General features: G+C 35.2%; 1 protein-coding gene across 1 annotated transcript in view; it reads right to left on the bottom strand.

Moving 5' to 3' along the window:
- Positions 1–237: 237 nt before the first annotated feature.
- LOC137658770 (proteasomal ATPase-associated factor 1-like) overlaps positions 238–20970 on the bottom strand; it is a 51790-nt gene continuing 31057 nt past the window's right edge. The window contains exons 4-7 of the mRNA XM_068393792.1: positions 19369–19574; positions 15663–15802; positions 14295–14494; positions 238–2630 (exon numbers count right to left, since the gene is read on the bottom strand). Coding sequence (XP_068249893.1) covers positions 2376–2630; positions 14295–14494; positions 15663–15802; positions 19369–19574 — 801 coding nt within the window. The 3' untranslated portion in view covers positions 238–2375. The remainder of the gene's footprint in view (positions 2631–14294; positions 14495–15662; positions 15803–19368; positions 19575–20970) is intronic.

Raw genomic sequence — 20970 nt, 5'->3', positions numbered from 1 at the left:
GCTCAATCACAGGTGTGAGAGGGCGAGCGGTAGCAAGCTACCCTCCCTACCTCCCGCTAACTAGCGGTGTGGGTAGTTAACCCTCGTTAAAAATTAATGGCTCGTCATTTCAGCTACGCCGAAAGTAATACCCCTATTAAATAGCGTGGTTTGTATTCCAGGTACAGAACAAATCAAGTTTACATGAACCAATAATTAAAAATAAAATAGTAGGAACAATTAAGAAAAGTCTCCAAGTGCAAATACATGTTTTATTCTTATTATATAAGTCACAGCCTTCGTGATTATCCAGAAGTGCTTCTTCAGCCTGGTTTGAAGCTTGGTAAGCTGTTGAACATTTACAAGAATGGTGTTTTCAAACAGTCCTTCGATCATATAATTCTTATAGATTGTATAGTTGTTGAATATTAGCATTTACGGTAATGTACTTTGGATAGGAACTTTGACCAAGAGTCCACACTGACTATGATTTCAAGTTTTATTTTCTTTAAAGGACAAATTTAGTATTAAATGAGGCATGTCCTTAAACAGCACAACGGTGAACAAGACCCACTGAGGAAATCGTAACAAAATACGGATTTTTGAGCCAGGACGTAAGATCGGTAGTCAGATTGCCTAAACAAAATACAGGATATATTGTCGAAATTAGATTACAAAAAAACATATAAAATGTCCGATAGGTATGGTCAGATTGTCCATACAAAATACAGTACATAGTATAAATTAAATCTTTTAAAAAAGAAATAATTTATCGCACTGATTTGTTAGATCCCACCAGGAAAAAAATTAAGCTTAACAACTGCTAAATCTCTACTTTTATCATTATTGAATTTTCTGAAAAAGGAATAAGTATCGCATTGTCTTTTTCAGATCCCACCAGAAAAAAAAACTTTAAGCTTTACGATTGCTAAATCTCGTTCTAAAATTATCATTTCTATAATTTGTAGGATTTTTCATTATCAATTGCTCATGGGCAAGTTAGATTTAACTGAAGCCCTAAATGGTAATACTGTTTAACTTTTACTTTATTTTTATAATTGAGTATAAATACAGACATGCTCATGAATCCAAAAGCTTTGCATAAATGCAAGCAGATTGAATCCAAAAAAAAACTACAAATAAGCTACCTGTGAACTGCCTTTTCTCTTGATGATGTAGTTTCTTATATTCAAAGCAAAAGGATTACCAAAAATAAAAATTCAAATTGAATCCTTTTGGGAAATACTATAAAGCAGAAATGACTGAAATTGTTGAAAAAAAAAAAAAAACCTTATAAGAAATGGGCGTAATATTCTACCTTCAATTGCACACAATAAGGCCAATATCCTGTGATTCTATGGGAGGGTGAAGGCGAGCTTATTGAAAGGGCTCAGCAGGTAAGACTTCTGGGAATGTGGTCCTCATTATTTTGAATAATTCTCGTTATCTTTAGCAAATCTATTTTCCTTCGTATTGTTATAATGTACTTGTTAACAATAATAATATAACACAGATGCAATTCATTATTATTATTATTATTATAATCATCATCTTTGAACTGATAAACGTTACCGAAACAAAGCATTCCCCATAACATATCTTTATCAACTTTACTCCTCTCCTGTTTTTCCAGTTTTCTCTTGTCCGTATTTTATTGTTTGGTCTGCGTTATGCTGCTCATTCTCTTAGTTCCTACACAAAATCTTTATATCTCTTTCATCAGTTTACTAGGAATAGGGCAAAGATAGAATGTTACACCATACATAGATAGCAGGGGAAAAAATCCTCAACTTTGGAAATCAATTTCAAGTTACATAGAAACTCCCAATCCAAAATACGCTTTCATGTGACTGCAATGTAAAAGTTATTCCAAATGTAAAATATTCAAACTACTGTATTTCTTGTTGGTTTGATATGCTGCAATAGTTACAGTATTCATTTAGGTATATTACAGAATATAGTAATCAATAAACATCAAGTAAACATTTGCATAAAAAATGAGACCGGTTTACAAGGCTCTTGCTAAAATTACATTAAAAAAGAGTCACAAAAATGCACATGCCTTTAAGAATATGTAAATTTCTCAAATAGACTTTGCATAGAAGGGAAAAATATTCATTTGCCTTTTATATGTGGAAACCTTGTTAACAACCTTTAACACCATGGGATCTAGTTCGTGCAGCACTTCTGATTTTTCTTTAGGCTGAAGTATTTACGTAAGTAGTATGCAAAAACCTTTATCAAAATATGCAGTCTCAAGCATGAGCTAAAAGTACATACAGACTTTCCGATCTTTGGTAAACATACTCAACGACGCGAGTGACACAAACAAATGCGCATGTATTTCACAGTATCTCTGGCTGATGAACTTGATGCATGACTGCATTAACTCCACATTAGAAATTAAGGTCTCTGACTCTGTACTTTCGAACCATCCCATCACGACAAGCTGTATAAATGTTGTTGCTATCGTAAGATATTTTGTATATTGGATCACAGTCGGAACCAGTCAGCTGATAGGGGCTGGAGCCATCCAGACGATAGAACTGGCACAGTCCGTCTCGCCTTCCGGCGAGTACCCCTCCATTGTAAGCCACGAGGCTCTCGACCGGCGAGGCGCTGTCGTGGCTTAGAGGCCGAGTTGATGATGCCTGTAAGGCAATACCACAGAATTCAGTAATGTAATTGTTCAAAGACTTACATTTACACTTATGAACTAAGGGACTTAAAACAATATCCTAACTAGACTGGTATATTGAACTATCAAACTATCATTATTATTATTATTGCTTATTAGAGATATGGGCACAAGAGCAGTGCAGATATACAAAAAGTTATCTGGAAGGAAAACCAAAGAGAAAGAAGGGTTGAATAAGAACTGCCAATAACGGAATGAGTTTAGTGGCTGGGCAAATGACTTTGACAAGCTTCCCTTTTATAACTGACTTCTGTTGAGAAGGATGAGAAATTTATAACTCTTCAAGAAGTAAATATTTACATGGGTAAAGAATCATGCAAGACCATTAAATTCTAAAACCAGAGTTGCATGGAGATAATGCCATAGAGTAGAGAAGGGTGTTAGTGAGTCTTCAAAAGTCTTCATGGAATCACATGTCTGTTTCCATTGTTAGGAACTACTAAATAATCTCGGCATTTCAGCAAAATGACTGAGATTAAAGATTTGCTATAAAACAAAGGATAAAAATTGGAGCAAAATGCAATATCTAAAGATTGAGCGAAAGAAATCCAAAACCGTGAATTTATAAGATAGGATAGCGTAAGGATTGAAAGAAAAGTAAGAATTAGTGTAATGTAAGCGGCAAAGATTTGAGTACAGTACACCCGGTAATGACAGGGAGAACCAATTCCATGTAAAAGTGAACATATTTACCTCCATTGAAAAACAATCTCTTTGCCATCATGTTATCTTTTTAATCATTATTTTACAAATAAGACTAAATGTGATGAGTTGCTATAAATACAGATTATTTAAATATATTCTAAAGCCACAAAAAACCCACAACACTTCCGATTCATTTTAGTTTGGATCTTAAAATGGGTTCCAATAGAGTGTAGGCCTTTACCCAGAAATACTAATTAATGGAGAAATTAAAAGGTCAGGTTCCAATAGAGTTAATTTATATTAATAAATACTAATTAATAGAGGAGTTTCACTGCAACTACAACTGTAAACCTAAGAAAACTCAGTGCAATTGTAGACATGCGTATGTCAAAATGATAATTATCCTTCTTAAGGTAATCATGATAACTGAATATGTCAGAAAGATTATTTTTAGATTACGTACAAAGTACAGTTCTGTTATACTAAGGATACACACATTAGGATTTTGTATTACAATTTTGTCAATATTTCAATCATGATTTAAAAGTTTCTCACACACAAGAAAAATATAGTAAACACTTCTTGCAATTATTGTACCTCACATGAGGACTTTTCTAAAACTAAATGAGTTTCATAGCATAAACCCAGTGCCTCATTAGGTACTCAACTACTACAGTACTCTGTAGAAGTTTCTATCAAAATGTATATCACTGAAACCATTGGTTTACATAAACAAATTCTTAAATACCTCCCATGAAACCTTGGTATATCAACAAGACTAAAGTACTGTAATTGGACCAAGTTGGAGCAAAAACGGGGGAAAACATGGAACAGATGAAAAGTTACAGAGAAAAATACCTTGCACTCTGTCTACAGTGTTATACACAAGACACACTGTAAGCAGTATGCCCAAATGCAGCTACTCTTTACTGAATGAACACTGGCTAATAGTTCCCCTGAACATCAAGGATCAAATCATTGTTATTGTCCTTTCAAACTCACAAAAATCCAACTAAGTACATTATCTTGTATGGAGTCTGGTGCTTGTTTAGAGTAGCGCTACTGGATACCACTGTAAGGGCCATTAAAAGGGGGGTGGGGGGTTGCAACATTCTCCTCTGGCACTGGTTGCCCCAATCTTTTAGTCTTCTGTAGTTTACCTCTGTTGCCACTTCCTTCTTTTCTTCTTATTCTACAGCCTCTGTCAAGTTTTGCTTCACAACCATCAGATGGTTTTTTCAGTTTTGTTGCTACTGAATAGTCTGCCTGGTCCTAGTTCTGGGCCATATAGCCCAAATTCCACAAGTCCACATGTTAAATCATATATGGGCACTAACATTTGACATGGGATATTCAATTCCATTTTCAGGAGGATCCACTTTCCCTTTAGAAATTTTTCTACCCAGAGAGGTTCCCATAGCCTTTAAATGATGTTTTCCATGAGGCAATGGAGCTGTAACTCCAGCACAATACTCACAAAGGGCACACCATTTTCAGGTGTGACCTTGAGATGACAATGTTGCTTCATTCTGCCCTTTAGTCAAAATCTTGGAAGAGAAAAATTTTATGGACCAAAAAATCCTTGGAATTTTAATTTCAAATATCATTAATGCCCATCTCATTTACTGTACTTGAAAATTTTAGGAAATTTGTAGTTTTATACCTACAGTATATCCGTTTAATACATAAAATAAAGAATAAAATACTTTGCAGGAGATTAAGCTTATAAAATAAATTTTAAAAGGCCACTAGTCATAAACCACATCACCACCAAGAACCTTGGCAAGGATATACCTGTCACCCTTGACAAGTCTCAGACAGGTACTGACATAAAAATTCCTATAAATGGGATACTCAACCAATGGAGGGGATCAAACCATCATAAAAAATAACAGGCAATTACCAGCCATTAAGTACTTATCTGTTAAATGTGTATGTCCTAAATACTATACAACCTGCAAAGTATTGTTTTCAATTTTCTGGAAATATTGTCATACCTCCAAGGATGTATAACTCTCATTAATGCCTTTTATTTTATTAGGGTTTTGTAGAATACTGATGCTGCTGATATTTGATCAAAACTTACCTCTGTGGTGATGATTATTATTATTATTATTATTATTATTATTATTATTATTATTATTATTATTATTATTATTATTACTTGCTAAGCTACAACCCTAGTTGGAAAAGCAGGATGCTATAAACCCAGGGGCTCCAACAGGGAAAATAGGCCAGTGAGGAAAGGAAACAAGGAAAACTAAAATATTTTAAGAACAGTAACATTAAAATAAATATTTCTTAAACAAACTATAAAAATTTTAACAAAACAAGAGGAAGAGGAATAAGATAGAATAGCATGCCCAAGAGTACCCTCAAGCAAGAAAACTCTAACCCAAGACAGTAAAAGATCATGGTACAGAGGGTATGGCACTACCTAAGACTTAGAGAACAAGGGTTTGATTTTGGAGTGTCCTCCTCCTCCCAGAAGAGCTGCTTACCATAGCTAAAGTCTCTCTTCTACCCTTACAAAGAGGAAAGTGGCCACTGAAAAATTTCAGTGCAGTAGTTAACCCCTTGGGTTAAGAAGAATTGTTTGGTAATCTCAGTGTTGTCAATTGTATGAGGACAGAGGAGAAGATGTAAAGAATAGACTGTCACTAGACTATTCGGTGTATGTGTAGGCAAAGCGAAAGTGAACTATAACCAAAGAAAAGGATCCAAAGTAGTACTGTCTGATAAAAAGGTAAAACTCATTACATGTTTGAGGATATCTACTTCCAGCAATTCAGAGGCAGCTAGCTTTGCCAGCTTGCCTGCTTCCTCATTTCCAAGCATGTCTGCATGCACTGGTATCCAACAAGAATTTATTATGATACCTATATATTTCATTGTTCATAACCAGTCTGAGGTCTGCATAACCAATTGAACAGTAGATATAAAAGCTTCCATTGTCTGTAACAAAAACTTCTTGAATCACAGAAATTTGTGAAATTGCCTTTCATAAAAGTGGTTACAATTCAGTATCAAAATTAGATGTTACCAAAGAGAAGGTGCTACTTTAAAATTAAATGCTCTCATTATAAAGACCAAAACCAACAAAATTCCTAGATTTAGAACTATCTCTAAAGATAAATACACTATCCCTATCTTTGTGTTCTCCAGCATGTTTCATATAAATTGAGTGGATCTCCTCTCAAAACTGATTCTTTTCATCCCACTCCTTCAGGTAGTTTGCAAGGATGAGTTTTTGACAATTTATGGGGGGGGGGGGGAAGCCATTCATATTATTATTATTACAATCCAAGTTACAACACTACTTTGAATAGTAGGATACTATAATTATGCCCAAGATTTCCAACATGGAAAATAGCACAATGAGGCTACAAAATAATGTACAGTAAATTATAGAATATTGTGCCTGAGTATACCCTCAAGCAAAAGGACTAACCCTCGATAGACTAGAACTGGTCAATAATCCTAGAACTCTAAAACCATACTGGCCAGACAGTACTACATTGGATCCCTCTCTCTGGTTACAGCTCATTTCATCTTTGCTGACAAATACACTGAATAGTTTGGCCTATTCTTTACACATTCTCCTTTTTCCTCATACATTTGACAACACTGAAATCACCAAACAATTCTTTTTCTCTCAAGAGGTTAACTACTGCACTGCAATTTTTCAGTGGCTACTTTCCTCTTGGTAAGGGTAGAAGAGACTCTCTAGCAGCTCTTCTAGGAGGATACTACAAATCATCAAACCATTGTTGTCTAGTTTTGGGTAGTGCCATAGCCTCTGTACAACGGTCTTCCACTGTCTTGGGTTAGAAATCTCTTGCTTGAAGGTACACTTGGGCACACTTTTCTGTCTTGATTCTCTTCCTCTTGTTATTTTGAAGTTTTTATCCTCTTGTTGTTTTCAAGTTTTTATAGTTTATATATGAAAGATTTACTTTAAGGTTATTATTGTTCTTAACTTCTCTTGTAGTTTTTCCTTATTTCCTTTCCTCACCGGGCTATTTTCCCTGTTGGAGCCCTTGGGCATCATGCTTTTCCAGCTAGGGTTGCAGCCTGGCTTTCAATAATAATAATAATAATAATAATAATAATAGATATATATTTACCAAGGCACTTCCCCCAATTTTGGGGGGTAGCCGACATCAAACAAATGAAACAAAAAAAGGGACATCTCCTCTCTATGTTCCTCCCAGCCCCCTGTGACCGCGGGGTCATAAAAACAATTAGAATAACACCAACGTATTCCTGCGTGTCGTAAGAGGCGACTAGAAGGGATGGGACGAGGGGGCTGGGAACCCCCTCTCCTGTATTATAATCCTGTGAGAAAAATCAAATAATAAGAATAATACTAATAATAAGGACTTTTGGAAGAGCTTCCTAATATCTAAATTGGCTTTTTATCTACTGTTTTAAAAGCATGTGAATTAATCTACTGTACTTAAATTGCAACAATATTTAATGATGGCAGACTAGCAATTTAGATCCAAAGGCAACTATCCTTCAATTGCTAGAAGACTGGGGATAGGTGATGTCTTGAGGCAAAGACTCCAGTTATTGGCCTGATGCTTGCATGATATGACGAGTTAAGAACCTTAAATCTGTTTGCGTTACTCAGGAATATATTTCAAACCAATACAAGAATTTTGATGAAAGTTTTCTTTATATTCTCAGTAGTGTTTAAGAGACTGCATCCCCACGAGGTATGGAAAAACACACTTAAAATAACAAGTACAGTAATACTTTGTCTTTCAGTTTTCAAATGAGCAACTCATGTTGTTTTACAGTCAAATATTAACCATATTTTTTCTTCTATTCAATGCAAGGGAATAGTTTTCCTTTAATATAAAAATTTGGATGTAGTACAGAGGTAACGTGTTTTGCCCAGTACAGTATTAGCATGGCAGCAGGTCGATCCCTGCCTGGGACTCTGAGTTTAAGCTGTTTACTGAGGAGGCCCATACTGTGGTTGGGCTCCAAAGTGGGGGGTTGGGCTTGCCCAGCTGACATAATGGTGATTAATTATTCTGACGAAACTGGAACTGAAAACAGAAACCTCTCTAACCTCTAAAAATGTGGCAGAATTTAATGATACCAATATTGTCTATTAATAGCTTCAAGCCATTATTATCTGCCCACTTTGAAATGCAATCAATGCAGTCATAATTTTTTTTTCAAAGCCCAACCACTCTTGCTTTAACAAATATAATGCGACGTCATCAGCAAAGGTGTATGGAATTCCTTAAGGATCAACAGTGGATAGTTTGTTTCCAGATCCCAATGGAATTCCTTCCGCTGGGCATTTGGAAAAACTGACGTGCTAAGAATGACTGAATAAAGAATGGCAGTTCATCTCTTAATCAACGCTAGTGAAGAGATCTTAGAATTCCATATCTCAAAGTTGTATCATGTGTCTTTTCAATGTAAGAAAATAAAGTCACATGGAGCTGTTCGGATGCAAAAGCCTCATAAATCATAACTAATACCATGGTTGTTGAATGCATATTTAGAGAGAAATGATCTTTCCTATTCTAAATTTCAAGATAACTGAACAACAACTTGATACATATTACTTATCTTAATATGATTTTAAAATTGCTAGAATATTAGAAAGTTCCTAGCCAATTGGTTAAGTGCTGCTACACAAAATTCTATCAATTATACTTATTACAGAGTGAAGGGTTTCTTGATATGTGTTTTAAAATTTCATAAGTAATTTCCTCATACTTGACCTTAAGAAGTTGACAATTCCACTGAAGGAGGGATGTGGCAGCCATTTACCTCCAAGATTTCCCCTATTAATTTTAGTTTTTGTATGATTTATCACATTACTTTTGGTTTCCTGGGGTTTTTTAATGTCTTGTACTACATTGGATCCCTCGCTCTGGTTAGAGTTCACTTTCCTTTGCTTACACCTACACCGAATAGTCTGGCCAATTCTTTCCACATTTTCCTCTTTCTTCATACACCTGACCACACTGAGATTACCAAACAATTCTTCACTTTATGGTTAAACTACAGCACTATACTTGTTCAGTGGTTACTTTCCTCTAGGCAAGGGTAGAAGAAACTAGTTAGCTATAGTAAGCAGCTCTTCAAGGAGAAAGGCATTCCAAAATCAAACCATTGTTCTCTACTCATGGGTAGTGCCATAGCCTATGTACCACGGTCTTCCCATCTTGAGTTAGCTTTCTCTTGCTTGAGGTTACACTCAGGTACACTAGGTTTCCTTATTTCCTTTCCTAACTGGATTATTTCTCCTTGTTGGAGCCCTTATAAGGCTTAGAGTACTTTATAGGTAATTTGATCATATCAATATATACAATTCTCACTACAGTACAGTAGCTTTGAAATATTGGTAAATTTAAAAAAAATAACATGTTTACACAAAATGGGTAAAACATGGATCATATTAGAGCTCATGAAAGATATTAAATAAATGCACTCCTTTAACAATTGCTGAAATTGAAAAAGGACCAAACAAGTTATTGAGCAAAAGGTCAAGAGAGGAGGGAGACACAGCAGAAGCCCTTACAACAAGTACAGTACACTTTTTGAGTCATTATTCAACTGTTTAGAAATGAGATGGAGAAAATTCAAATAAAACCTATTTCTGAAAAATTACAGATAATGAAAAATATATACTAAGCAATATAAACTCTTATATCATCATTATTATCATTAATAGGCAAGCTACAACCCTAACTGCAAAAGCAGGATGCTATCTGCCCAGAGGCTCCAACAATTTGGAAAGGAATTAGAGAAATAACAAATAAACTACGAAAAATTATAAAAAAAATTCAAAATATATTAAGATCAGTAACAATGTTAAAATAAATGTCTTATATAAAGTATAAAACAAGACTTATGTCACTCTTTTCAACAGAAAAATTTGCACAATAAGTTTTACCTTATTAAGTTCCACTGATTCAACCACCAGATTATTAATTTCATTGCACAAGTTTGTCATAGCTGTAATAAAACTTCTAGAATAATGTGTAGTATTGCCTTATGCTGGAAAAGGGATGACAGTACATGAGAGTACAGTCCGGGAAGATCTGAATGCAAAGGACGGTCAGAATTATGAAAAATCTTATGAAACATGCATAAAGAAATAACTGAACAATGATGCCAGAGATTAGTAATTAAAATGACCACAAACCTTTCTCCAACAAATAAAGGTGCAAGTCTGTAACTGAAGACCAGACAGGAGAACAATACTTGAAACAAGTTAGAATGAAAGAATTAAAACATTTCCTCATGACAGCTTGATCACCAAAATCTTAAATGACTCTTAATATCCAATTTTTTTGTAAAACTGAAGAAGAAACAGATTATATGTGTTTATCATAAGAAAATATATAATTAAGAATCACACCTAGAATTTTAAATGAGTTGAATAAAGTTGAAGAGACATTGTTAATGTGAACATACGGATGTTGAGGAGCCAGTATTCTTAACCAATTTATAATCCTACTCGAGAGTTTTTTTGAAGGTTCAACTTCATGCCCCATAATATGCACCACGCACTAATTTTAGCTAGATCTCTTTAAGGGATTCAGCAACCCAAGATCTACATTCAGGATATGAAATTGATGCAGAGAGAGTAGCATTAACTTCATATACAACAAGCTTGTTTCCTAAGCCAATCCATATATCATGCACATACAGTATGAAAAGTAATTGGCAGAAAACACTACCCTTAGGAACATTAGATATTGCATTTCTACAACAACTCTTTGCAATTTATTACCTAAAAATTCAACAATGATGCTCAGAAAGGACCCACCTACTTCCATTTACTTCAAGTTTGAAAATAAAGGGCTCATGATTAAGACAATTTAAGACAGCACTGAAGCCAAGGCCAATCACACGAACTTCCTGACCACAATCAAGCGATTTCTGTACAGCAATGGAAATTGTAAGAAAGGTTTTACATGCTCCAAGACCTTTGCAAAATATTTTGCCATAAGACTTTAAATAACTTAGGTATATGGAAGTTAAGGAAATTGGGCAGTGCACCTGTAATCAGCTGAGGTATATCTACAACAAACATACATACTTCATGGAGCAACATTACCAATTCTCCAACAAGTGCAATAAGAACTTCTTGCTATCTTACAAAAAAATAACAGACAATTTAGGAGCTGAGGAAGCATTTTAAAGGTTTAAAGGCCACTCATGAATGGCAGAGGTAAGGGACAGTGACATTACTCTATCAAGCAGGACAATGCCCTAGAGACTGACCATATATGCATATGATTAGCACCGAAGCCCCCTCTCCACCCAAGCTAGAACCAAGGAGGACCAGGCAATGGCTGCTGACGACTAAGCAGATAGATCTATAGACTCCACCAAACCCCCCCATCCTTAGCTCACAAGGATGGTAAGGTTGCAGCTAGCAAAGGAACTAACGAGTTTGAGATGGACTCGAACCCAAGTCTGGCGTTTGCCAGTCAGGGACGTTACCGCATCGGCTACCACAACCCCATAGAGATAAACGACATACTCTAACATTTATCCATATTTAGATACTAGAGATAATCCTTATACCAATAAAGAGTTTTTAATGAAGAAATGGGCAAAGACCTTAATCTAAACTTTAATTGTATATTTTCCTAATGCTGGATCTACAATAAAATACAGTAGTGCTGGGCGTGCATAAAGTGTTAAAATGGACCCAGTGTTTTATCTAAACAAAAACATCACATTAAAGCAAGAACAGAAGAAAAAAAGGCCATGTTATAACTTGGCGTTGCATTGCTGGTGTGGGAAAACCCCTTTGTAAGATGTTCATCCCATAGTGAAAGAAGAATTCCCAGCTTCTTTTAATGCTAAAGTAGCACAGGCAATGGAAGCCGCATGGGACAGTGCAACTCAAAGCACTACTGTCCGACAACTGGAAAGTGAACTAGCAATAGAAAATATATTCCATTCGATTACTTTACTTTAATTTAAGGGGTATTTTACTGGTCCTATACAGCAGGGGAACCCTACTCTCTACAGGACCTCCACAATCATTTTAGCATGTTCGTTCGAAAGCATTCAACATTTCACATCGCATATTGCTCGTTTATTGTTAAATCATCTCTATCAAAGCACTCAGAGAACAAGAAAGTGTGAGATTAACGCTGGTGGTTGATTGAATAGATGATGGAATGAACCAAAGACTGCTGAGTCAGACATAAATGTTTCAGAAACAGAAAGGAAAGCGGCATAGAATGAACTCTGGACCCAAATGCTGTAGCGCTGCTTATAGCATGATTAGGGAAAACACCAAAGATGCCAAGAGAGTGCAGTAAATGTTACTAGCACTACTAATGCTATATAAGGCATAAGAACACATTATCATTATCATCATTATTATAGATGGAGATGGTTTGGTCATGCTCTTCGCACTCCCCAAGAAAGATTAGTTCACCAAATCTTCGCACTCCCCAAGAAGGATTATTTCACCAAACATTTTATTGGGCTACACAAGGCCCTAAAAGAATTGGAAGACCCAGGCCTACATGGCTGAGGACTATGAAGCGTGAAGTAGGAGATGACGAATGGAGAAGTATTGATTTAAAAGTTCAAGATAGAGAAAACTGGCAAAATCTAACTACCCTTTGCGTCAATAGACGTAGGAGGAGATGATGATGATGATGATGATGATGACGATGAAGATGAAGATGATGATGATGAAGATGATGATGATTATTACTAGATAAGTAACAATCCTATTTGGAAAAGTAGGATGTTACAAGCCCAGGGGGTTCAACGGGAAAAACAGCCCAGTGAGGAAAAGAAATAAGGAAACAGATAAAATAATTTGCCTAAGTGTACCCAAAAGCGAGAGAACTCTAACCCAAGACAGTGGAAGACCATGGTACAGAAACTATGACACTATCCAAGACTAGAGAACATAGAATAGTGTACAATAATCACAAACACAATCATACAAATAAATTCTTAAAAGGTAAGCACAGAACCTAATAAGTCATTCCCCATACAATTACCATAATCATTTTGAACCGATTGAAAGTTAGTTAAATCTAATTACTCGAGAAAAATAACTTCTCTTGGCAAGAAGATTTAACTGAACGGGGCAGAATTCTTCAAAGAAAAATATTTCTCTCAATAGAAGACATATAAAGGTACCTATTCATCACTCATGTAATATTGAAACACTATAAACAAACAATTGAAACTGAACATAGAAAAAGCGGAAGATTTTGTCACTATAAACATAAACCGAAAATAAAACTCAGAAGTCGATCAAGAGTAACCTAAAGTAAAACTCTCAGTCTTAACTGCTGACTATTTCCATGAAATTATAGAAATACTCTCAAAACTGTTCAGATAATTAAAGGATATAAATAGATCTAAAATTCTCAAAATAATAAAAAGATTTCTCATTTGCTTGAGCAATAACATAAACCTTGGCTAGCCCGAGGCTTACACTAGGGATGATTCTATCAACAAATCAAGATGGTGGTCACTAACCCCAACTAAATTGAAATGAAGAGATTAGCCTTTTCTTAAAACATCTCCCAGAATAAAACGTCGTTAACCTAATTCAGAAGCATTTCTTATTAATCCAAAATAAAAGATATTTAGTAAAAACCAACATTTCAATTGGAAATCAGGAAAAAAACTACAGCAAACAACCTTTTTTACACATATTGTTTTGACTATAATAGGTTTGTTTGTTTACCTATGAAGAGGCTGAGGTTGATCAACCCATGTGTTAACAATTTATCTGCTCCTCAATGGGACAGCTAATTCGCCGGGTCTTAAAGAACTTTCTAGTGTTTTATTATGGTCAAACTTTTCATTTCTTTGTAGGAAAAGCAATAAATTTCAGGTAAGTCACTTATATGAACTTACCTCTAGCTACAGGACATTAACACTTACATTCACTAGACTTCTTGGAAACTGAACAACAATCTACAAATAAAGTAAAACCTACCACAGCATCAATTATCACAAGTCGTCCATCATACAGTCCAACAACCCCTATAGTAGGCGAGGCCCAGCAGGCAGACAAGATGTTCTCTCTTAGCGGAAAAGAGCAGATCACAGTGCGACTTTCAACTCCGACGACGTACACCTTCCCATCTTCGCAGCCCGCGAGGAGCAGCTTTCCAGACGTGCAATGTTCTAATTCACCTGTAAAGAGAAAAGTTTGAAGGTTTCATACTAACAAAATCCTTTAATTACTATTACCTGAACTTTATAGTATATACTGTATATGAAAGATCTATTCTAATGTTACTGTTCTTGAAAGGTACTTCCGTTTAATTGTTCATTACTTCTCTCGTAGTTTATTCCTTTCTATGTTTCCTTTTCTTACTAAGCTATTTTTCCCTGTTGGAGCCCTTGAGCCTATAGCATCCTGCTTTTCCTACTAGGATTGTAGTTAAGCTATAATAATAATAATAATAATATAAATCTTTTCATAACTATCTCAATCACTTCATTCAAACTTTCAGACTATTTTGGATGTTTGTCAGCTTTTTAAAAATTATGTTAAATGGAAAGGATAGAATTATAAAACAGAAGGGTGACATATAAGGTCTTTAAGAGGTTCAATCATTCATTGAAACTTATCAAACAGTCACACAGTAATTAGTTTTAACTTCAGACATATCCTGATGATTCCTGGAACAAGTAACCCACGGTTTCTGAAAATGCCTTTCCTTGTACTCCAGATTTGTGTTTTACTTACGAGAATTTAAAATAAGTAGCATTTGCACAGATGAAAACAGTAGGGCTAAAAAAATCTTAAACGACTGTAAAGCAAAACATTTAAAAAACAGTCATCACTTATGCATTAGCATAGTGGCCGATGCGGTAACGTCCCTGACAGGTGAATGCCAGACTGGGGTTTGAGTCCCGCTCAAACTCGTTAATACCTTTGATCACTACAACCTCACCATCATTGTGAGCTAAGGATGGGGTTTTGGGAGAGCCTATAGGTCTATCTGCTGAGTCACCAGCAGCCATTGCCTGGCCCTCCTTGGTCCTAGCTTGGGTGGAGAGGGGGCTTGTGTGCTGATCATATGTGTATATGGTCAGTCTCTAGGGCATTGTCCTGTATGATACAGCACTGTCACTGTCCCTTGCCTCTGCCATTCATGAGAAACCTTTAAACCAACTCTGAACTTCTAAATCTCCACTGATTCAGCTATTTGGTAAGGAAGATTATTCCACCATTTGGTCACAGATAGATAAAACTCCTGGGATATTCAACAAGCTATAAATTTAGATAAGAAACATTACTAACACATAAAGATTGCATATTTTGACTGACTTAGGAAGCAAAACACAATCTGACCTGGATCCTCCATTGGCGTGGGTAATTCCATGAGGCCGGTTACGTCGCTGACCGCACAGCAATTGATGGTAGATTCTGCCGACAGCAAGGTGTCGATGCATTTGGCCGAGGCGCAATTCCAGAGTCTAGCAGTGCCGTCTCTGTGAATTATGACTAAACGTTAAATAAAAAATTATCATCGATGAGAAATGTCAAGAAATCAATGAATGATATGGAGCTATTTCCAGATAATTTTTTAAATACAATATTAAGGTGCTTGAATTACTGCAAGGATTATCAATGTCAAATACTGTACAGTTAAACTACAGTACGGTGTTTCAAATCAATCCATAACACGATTCAAATCAAGTACAGTATGAAATATGAACATGATATGTAGCTTGTATTATATTCAAATGTTTTTTAACATATCACCCCATTTCACAAAGGCCTTATTCTACCAACTCCAGGACTACAGCATTTGGCAACCCATAAGTGACACAAACAGAAAAATTAAAGAATAAAAGATTATTAGCATAAAACAAATGAGTTTCTTAAATATACCCTACCATACTGTATTTTATCTTTATATTAATTGCTTTCAGTGTGAATAAAAGACTGAAAATACTGTAATGGAGTCCAGTTTTAATTTTCACACAAAATTAACTCAGAAAATGTAAAAACATATTTTGTAATTAATTTATCCTATGGGTCATTTAACAGGCTTCCTGTCAAAAACGTGGTCATCTACATGTTACCCTCTACTGGTAGCACACTATAGTAAAACTATGGTAGAGTAAGAGCCACCTGTCTTAGCATCTCTCCTCTTCAACTTAAAACACTCAGATTCTGTGAGACCTGGTTTCTTTTAGTAATTACACATAACAGAACTGCTACTCTCTCAAATCTAGCTAGCAGTTCTGACAGAATAGGTTCATAAGTTCACACATACATGAACATCAGCATTAGGTATATAAAAATTCATGGTGAAAAGGGAAAAATAGTCACAAAATATCAACATACACAACTAATAAAGGAAATCTACTGCTGGCATTATGAAAACACCAATCATCAAGTGATTCAGAATATGGGCGACGACTCTTCTTACAGAACTTCAGGCATTTCTACTCAAGGCATTAACACTTCAGATGGTACTGTAATTAAGTCCCACAATGAAATGAAACTTATAGAAGATATTTGTTCAATTTAACGTAGCCAGAATCTTAAAATAAATTGTGATATTAAGCCAGTCAAGATTTGACCCTCGCGACAGAGCTCCAGCAAGAGAACGAAGACGTATTTTAGTGGAGAATCGTAATTCTTCTGTGACATTTCTTGAGGTGGGATGGGCTAAATATTTCTTGAAATTCAACAGAGAGTAAACAATATAAAATGTCTTAAGAACATTGAAAACATTAAAATTGATCTCTCATACAAAAACTATAAAAACTTAAAATAACAAGAGGAAGAGAAATATGATAGAAAAGTATACCCGAGTAAGAGAACCCTACCCCAAGACAGTGGAAGATCATGGTACCACCCAAGACAACAATGGTTTGATTTTAGTGTCTCCTTCTCCTATAAGAGCTGCTTATCACAGCTAAAGTCTCTTCTACCCTAACCAAAAGGAAAGTAGCCACTGAACAATCACCGTGTAGCTGTTCACCATTCGAGTGAAGAAGAATTATTTGGTAATATTAGAGAGTCTATCAGAATCCATGGAGAAACCGGATATTGGAGAACAAATTAAACCAGGCTTCTGAACATTATACATATCTTATATGAAGGATGATGTTCAATGTTCTCTTCTTAATCACAACATTGGCAAACAAACCAGCATTTTCTGAAGCATAATAAAAAATGGTGCAGTCTAGACAAGAAGGCATATCTAAAACCATACAAAATTTAGGATGATTACCCATGGATGCCTTCATTTTAGAAGTTGCATCTAGAATAACATTAAAAGAAAGAATCTACTGATTTCTTACCAAAGTAATTCCCATGACTGAAGACTTTCTAGCTGGCCAAACTGTAAAGTCTGAATCAATACACTGCACTGCCTTTTAATTACCTCTATTAAAGGTTCTAGTAAACTTTGCTGTTTCAGAAGAACTGATAATCAAGGTAATTGACCCGTGGAATAAATTTTTTTTTTTAACTGGGAAATTAATGATGAATATAGTTGTGATCCTGTCTGTTTAGCAGAAACTCTATTCATCATGTTCTCCAATTTTTAATTTAACAAAAGATATATCAGTTTAGTGAGATAGGTGTTACTGTATGGACACGAATCATGGTATGACAATGAAACAATGTCCAACAGATTTAGTAGATTTGAGAACAAAGCCCTCAGAAGGATACTGGGAGTTAAATGGCAGGACAGGATTAGAAATTAAATTATAAGAGAAATTACTCCAGTGCCATATGTGGATGAGATCAAGATGAGCGGAAGATGGAGATGGTTTGGGCACGCTCTTAGCACTCCCCAAAAGAGATTAGTTAAGCAAACTTTTAACTGGGTTCCACAAGGCACTAGAAAAGTTGGAAGACCCACACCTACATGGCTAAGGACTATGAAGCATGAAGTAGGAAATGATGAATGGAGAAGTATTGTATTAAGAGATCAAGATAGGCACGACTGGTGAAATCTAACCGAAGCCCTTTGCGTCAATATGAACAGTCTTCTGCTAAGTATCCCCAATGCTAATATTCAAAAGCTTAATTGAGGCCTTAATACTACTTTACAGGGACATTTTTTATTTTTTCCTGATTTACAGACAGTATAACCTATTTATAAAAGTTATGACCAATCAACAATCAGAGCAATATTAATCTACACCTGAATCATACGTAGGGTACACCAAGTACACCACTCACTTCTGTACCAAGTACAATACTCCCTTCTGTTATTTTTGTTCAAGATTCTTCATTAGTTCAAGTTTCGTTACCTGTGTTGCACATTTAAGTACATAGAACTACAATACATGTTAGTTAGTACAATAAATTAACCCTTGTTACAGTAATCTGTTTGATCATACAAAACCATTAACCCTAAATAACCTTCTTCCATGAGAGAAACACTTTGAGATATATTAAAAGGCAGAGTCCCTTTGGTATGTGCCCAGAACAGGCATCACCAATTCAAACTTCGGTGCAGCTCCTCTGTGGGCTGGCTGTTTATACCTGAATTTTTCTCTATCTCTTTTTTTCATTCTTCACTTACAAGATTATCATTGTAACTTATAAACAAATCATGTCAGCTACCATGGTTTCAAAATGAATTTTTGTTAGTGTAGATTTGCAAGCCATTATGTACTAAAATTCCAAAAAATTCTTGACAAATCATTATGTTCATCAAAAATCAAAATATTTGTAACAATTACAGCAAATACTCTGAAGTTGAACCAAAATGATTTTACTCTATGGGAAAGGAAAAGCCAAAAATTAATGTTTATAAACCAAGTCCCTTTTCAAGTTTTTCTAATTTCTTGAAAAAATTAAAGGTACAAGCATCAATTTTTATGTTAAAAAAGAAACTCATATTCTTTGTCATGTACTTCTGGGTGAAATTAACCTTTAGCATTTAATCCGAACATAGCTATCTAAATCCTACTACCATAGTTATAAATTGTAAATGCTGTATTAGTTCAGAGGATATAAGGCGTACATATTACTATTCCGTGACATAAGTCAAAAATATTTGCTACTTCGTCAAGACAAAACTTACTTGCTCACAGAAATTATGTTTTTTCCACGGTCAACTATGGCAGTGTCAAGAATAGCGGAAGTGTGGCCCTTGAGGACGACAGGGCAAGCTCCGGTCGCTGCATCCCAGATTCGCATCTGCATGTCGCCGCCCCCCGATAACACGACGATGCCCGAGGGAAAGAGGCGGCAGGTGTAGACGTCAAAGAGGTGGCCCTCTAGAAGTCTCTGTAGAGCAAATATGTTGGTAACTTTATGGCAATGTCAGAAATATAAGTTGGTACCATTGGATCTATGTTGAAAAATAAGTAAATAGAAAATGTAGGAAAGATTTTACTGTACTATAAGATGAATGCAATGTATAAAACAAATACTGTACAATATTTTTACTCTAATTAGCCTACATAAATTATCCAAATATACAGTACATAGAGAAGTCAGTGATATGAAAAGGTCTGTTCATAATACTGTACTGTAGAGGAACATTTTAACATATACCATTGGTTAACCCTTTGAAGGCCATTGGACATACTCTAAATCCAGATACTTCTGCTCCCTTCGATAATATTGGACATAAATAAGGCCAGTTATTAACAGTTTTTTCTTTCATTAATTGATTACTCGTAAGAAAATTTAACAAAAACTATGTAAAATTTTATATCAATGGAAATAAAATATATTTAGCTATAGGACTGAAATTATTGTAGTCCAATCATAGATAGGTTTTGTGCCAAGATGAGTTAGGTAGAACTTCCAAAAGAAAGGGCGTAAGGTTTAAGTGATAAATTTATTGGGGAAGATTGGAACTCAAAGGGTTAAGGAGGCATCTAGGTGAAGATATCTTTAAAAACCATCTTGATGGTTTCATGTAAGCACTAGCTGATATCATAAGAGGGCCAACAATGACACTTACAACAAAAAGTCTCTCAGAAATTGGACATACTGAGTAACAATATAATATAAGTAAAAACAAAATGACCTTCAAGAAGTAGCTACTATTATTATCATTATTAGCTAATCTACAATCCTAGCTGGAAAAGCAAAATGCTATAAGCCCAAGGGCTCCAACATGGAAAAATAGCCAAGCAAGGAAAGGAAATTAGGAAACAAACTCCAAGAGAAGCAGTGAGCAATTAAGATAAAATATTCTTAGAACAGTAATATTAAAATACATCTTTCATATATAGGCCCTAAACTATAAAAACTTAAAAAAACAAAGACAAAGAGATATAAGATAGAATAGTGTGCCTGGGTGTAACCTCAAGCAAGAGAACTCTACCCCAAGAAAGTGGAAGACTATGGTACAATGGCACTACTGAAGACTAGAGAACAATGCTTTCATTTGGAGCTTCCTTCTCCTAGAAGAGCTACTAAGTATTGAATTAGTTATTATTATTATCATTATTATTTGCTAAGCTACAACCCTGGTTGAAAAAGCAGAATGCTATAAGTCCAGGGGCCCCAACAGGGAAAATAGCCCAGTGAGGAAAGGAAACAAAGAAAAATTAAACATTTTAAGAACAGTAACATTAAAATAAATATTTCCTATAAAAAAAAAAATATAAAAACTTAATAAAACAAGAGGAAGAGAAAAACTGCATACCATACAGCACTGTATCTTATT

This window comes from Palaemon carinicauda, chromosome 19, assembly GCF_036898095.1.
Source record: "Palaemon carinicauda isolate YSFRI2023 chromosome 19, ASM3689809v2, whole genome shotgun sequence".
NCBI lineage: Eukaryota > Metazoa > Arthropoda > Malacostraca > Decapoda > Palaemonidae > Palaemon > Palaemon carinicauda.
Note: the sequence above shows the minus strand (reverse complement) of the source record. Positions and strands in the feature narration are given on the sequence as shown.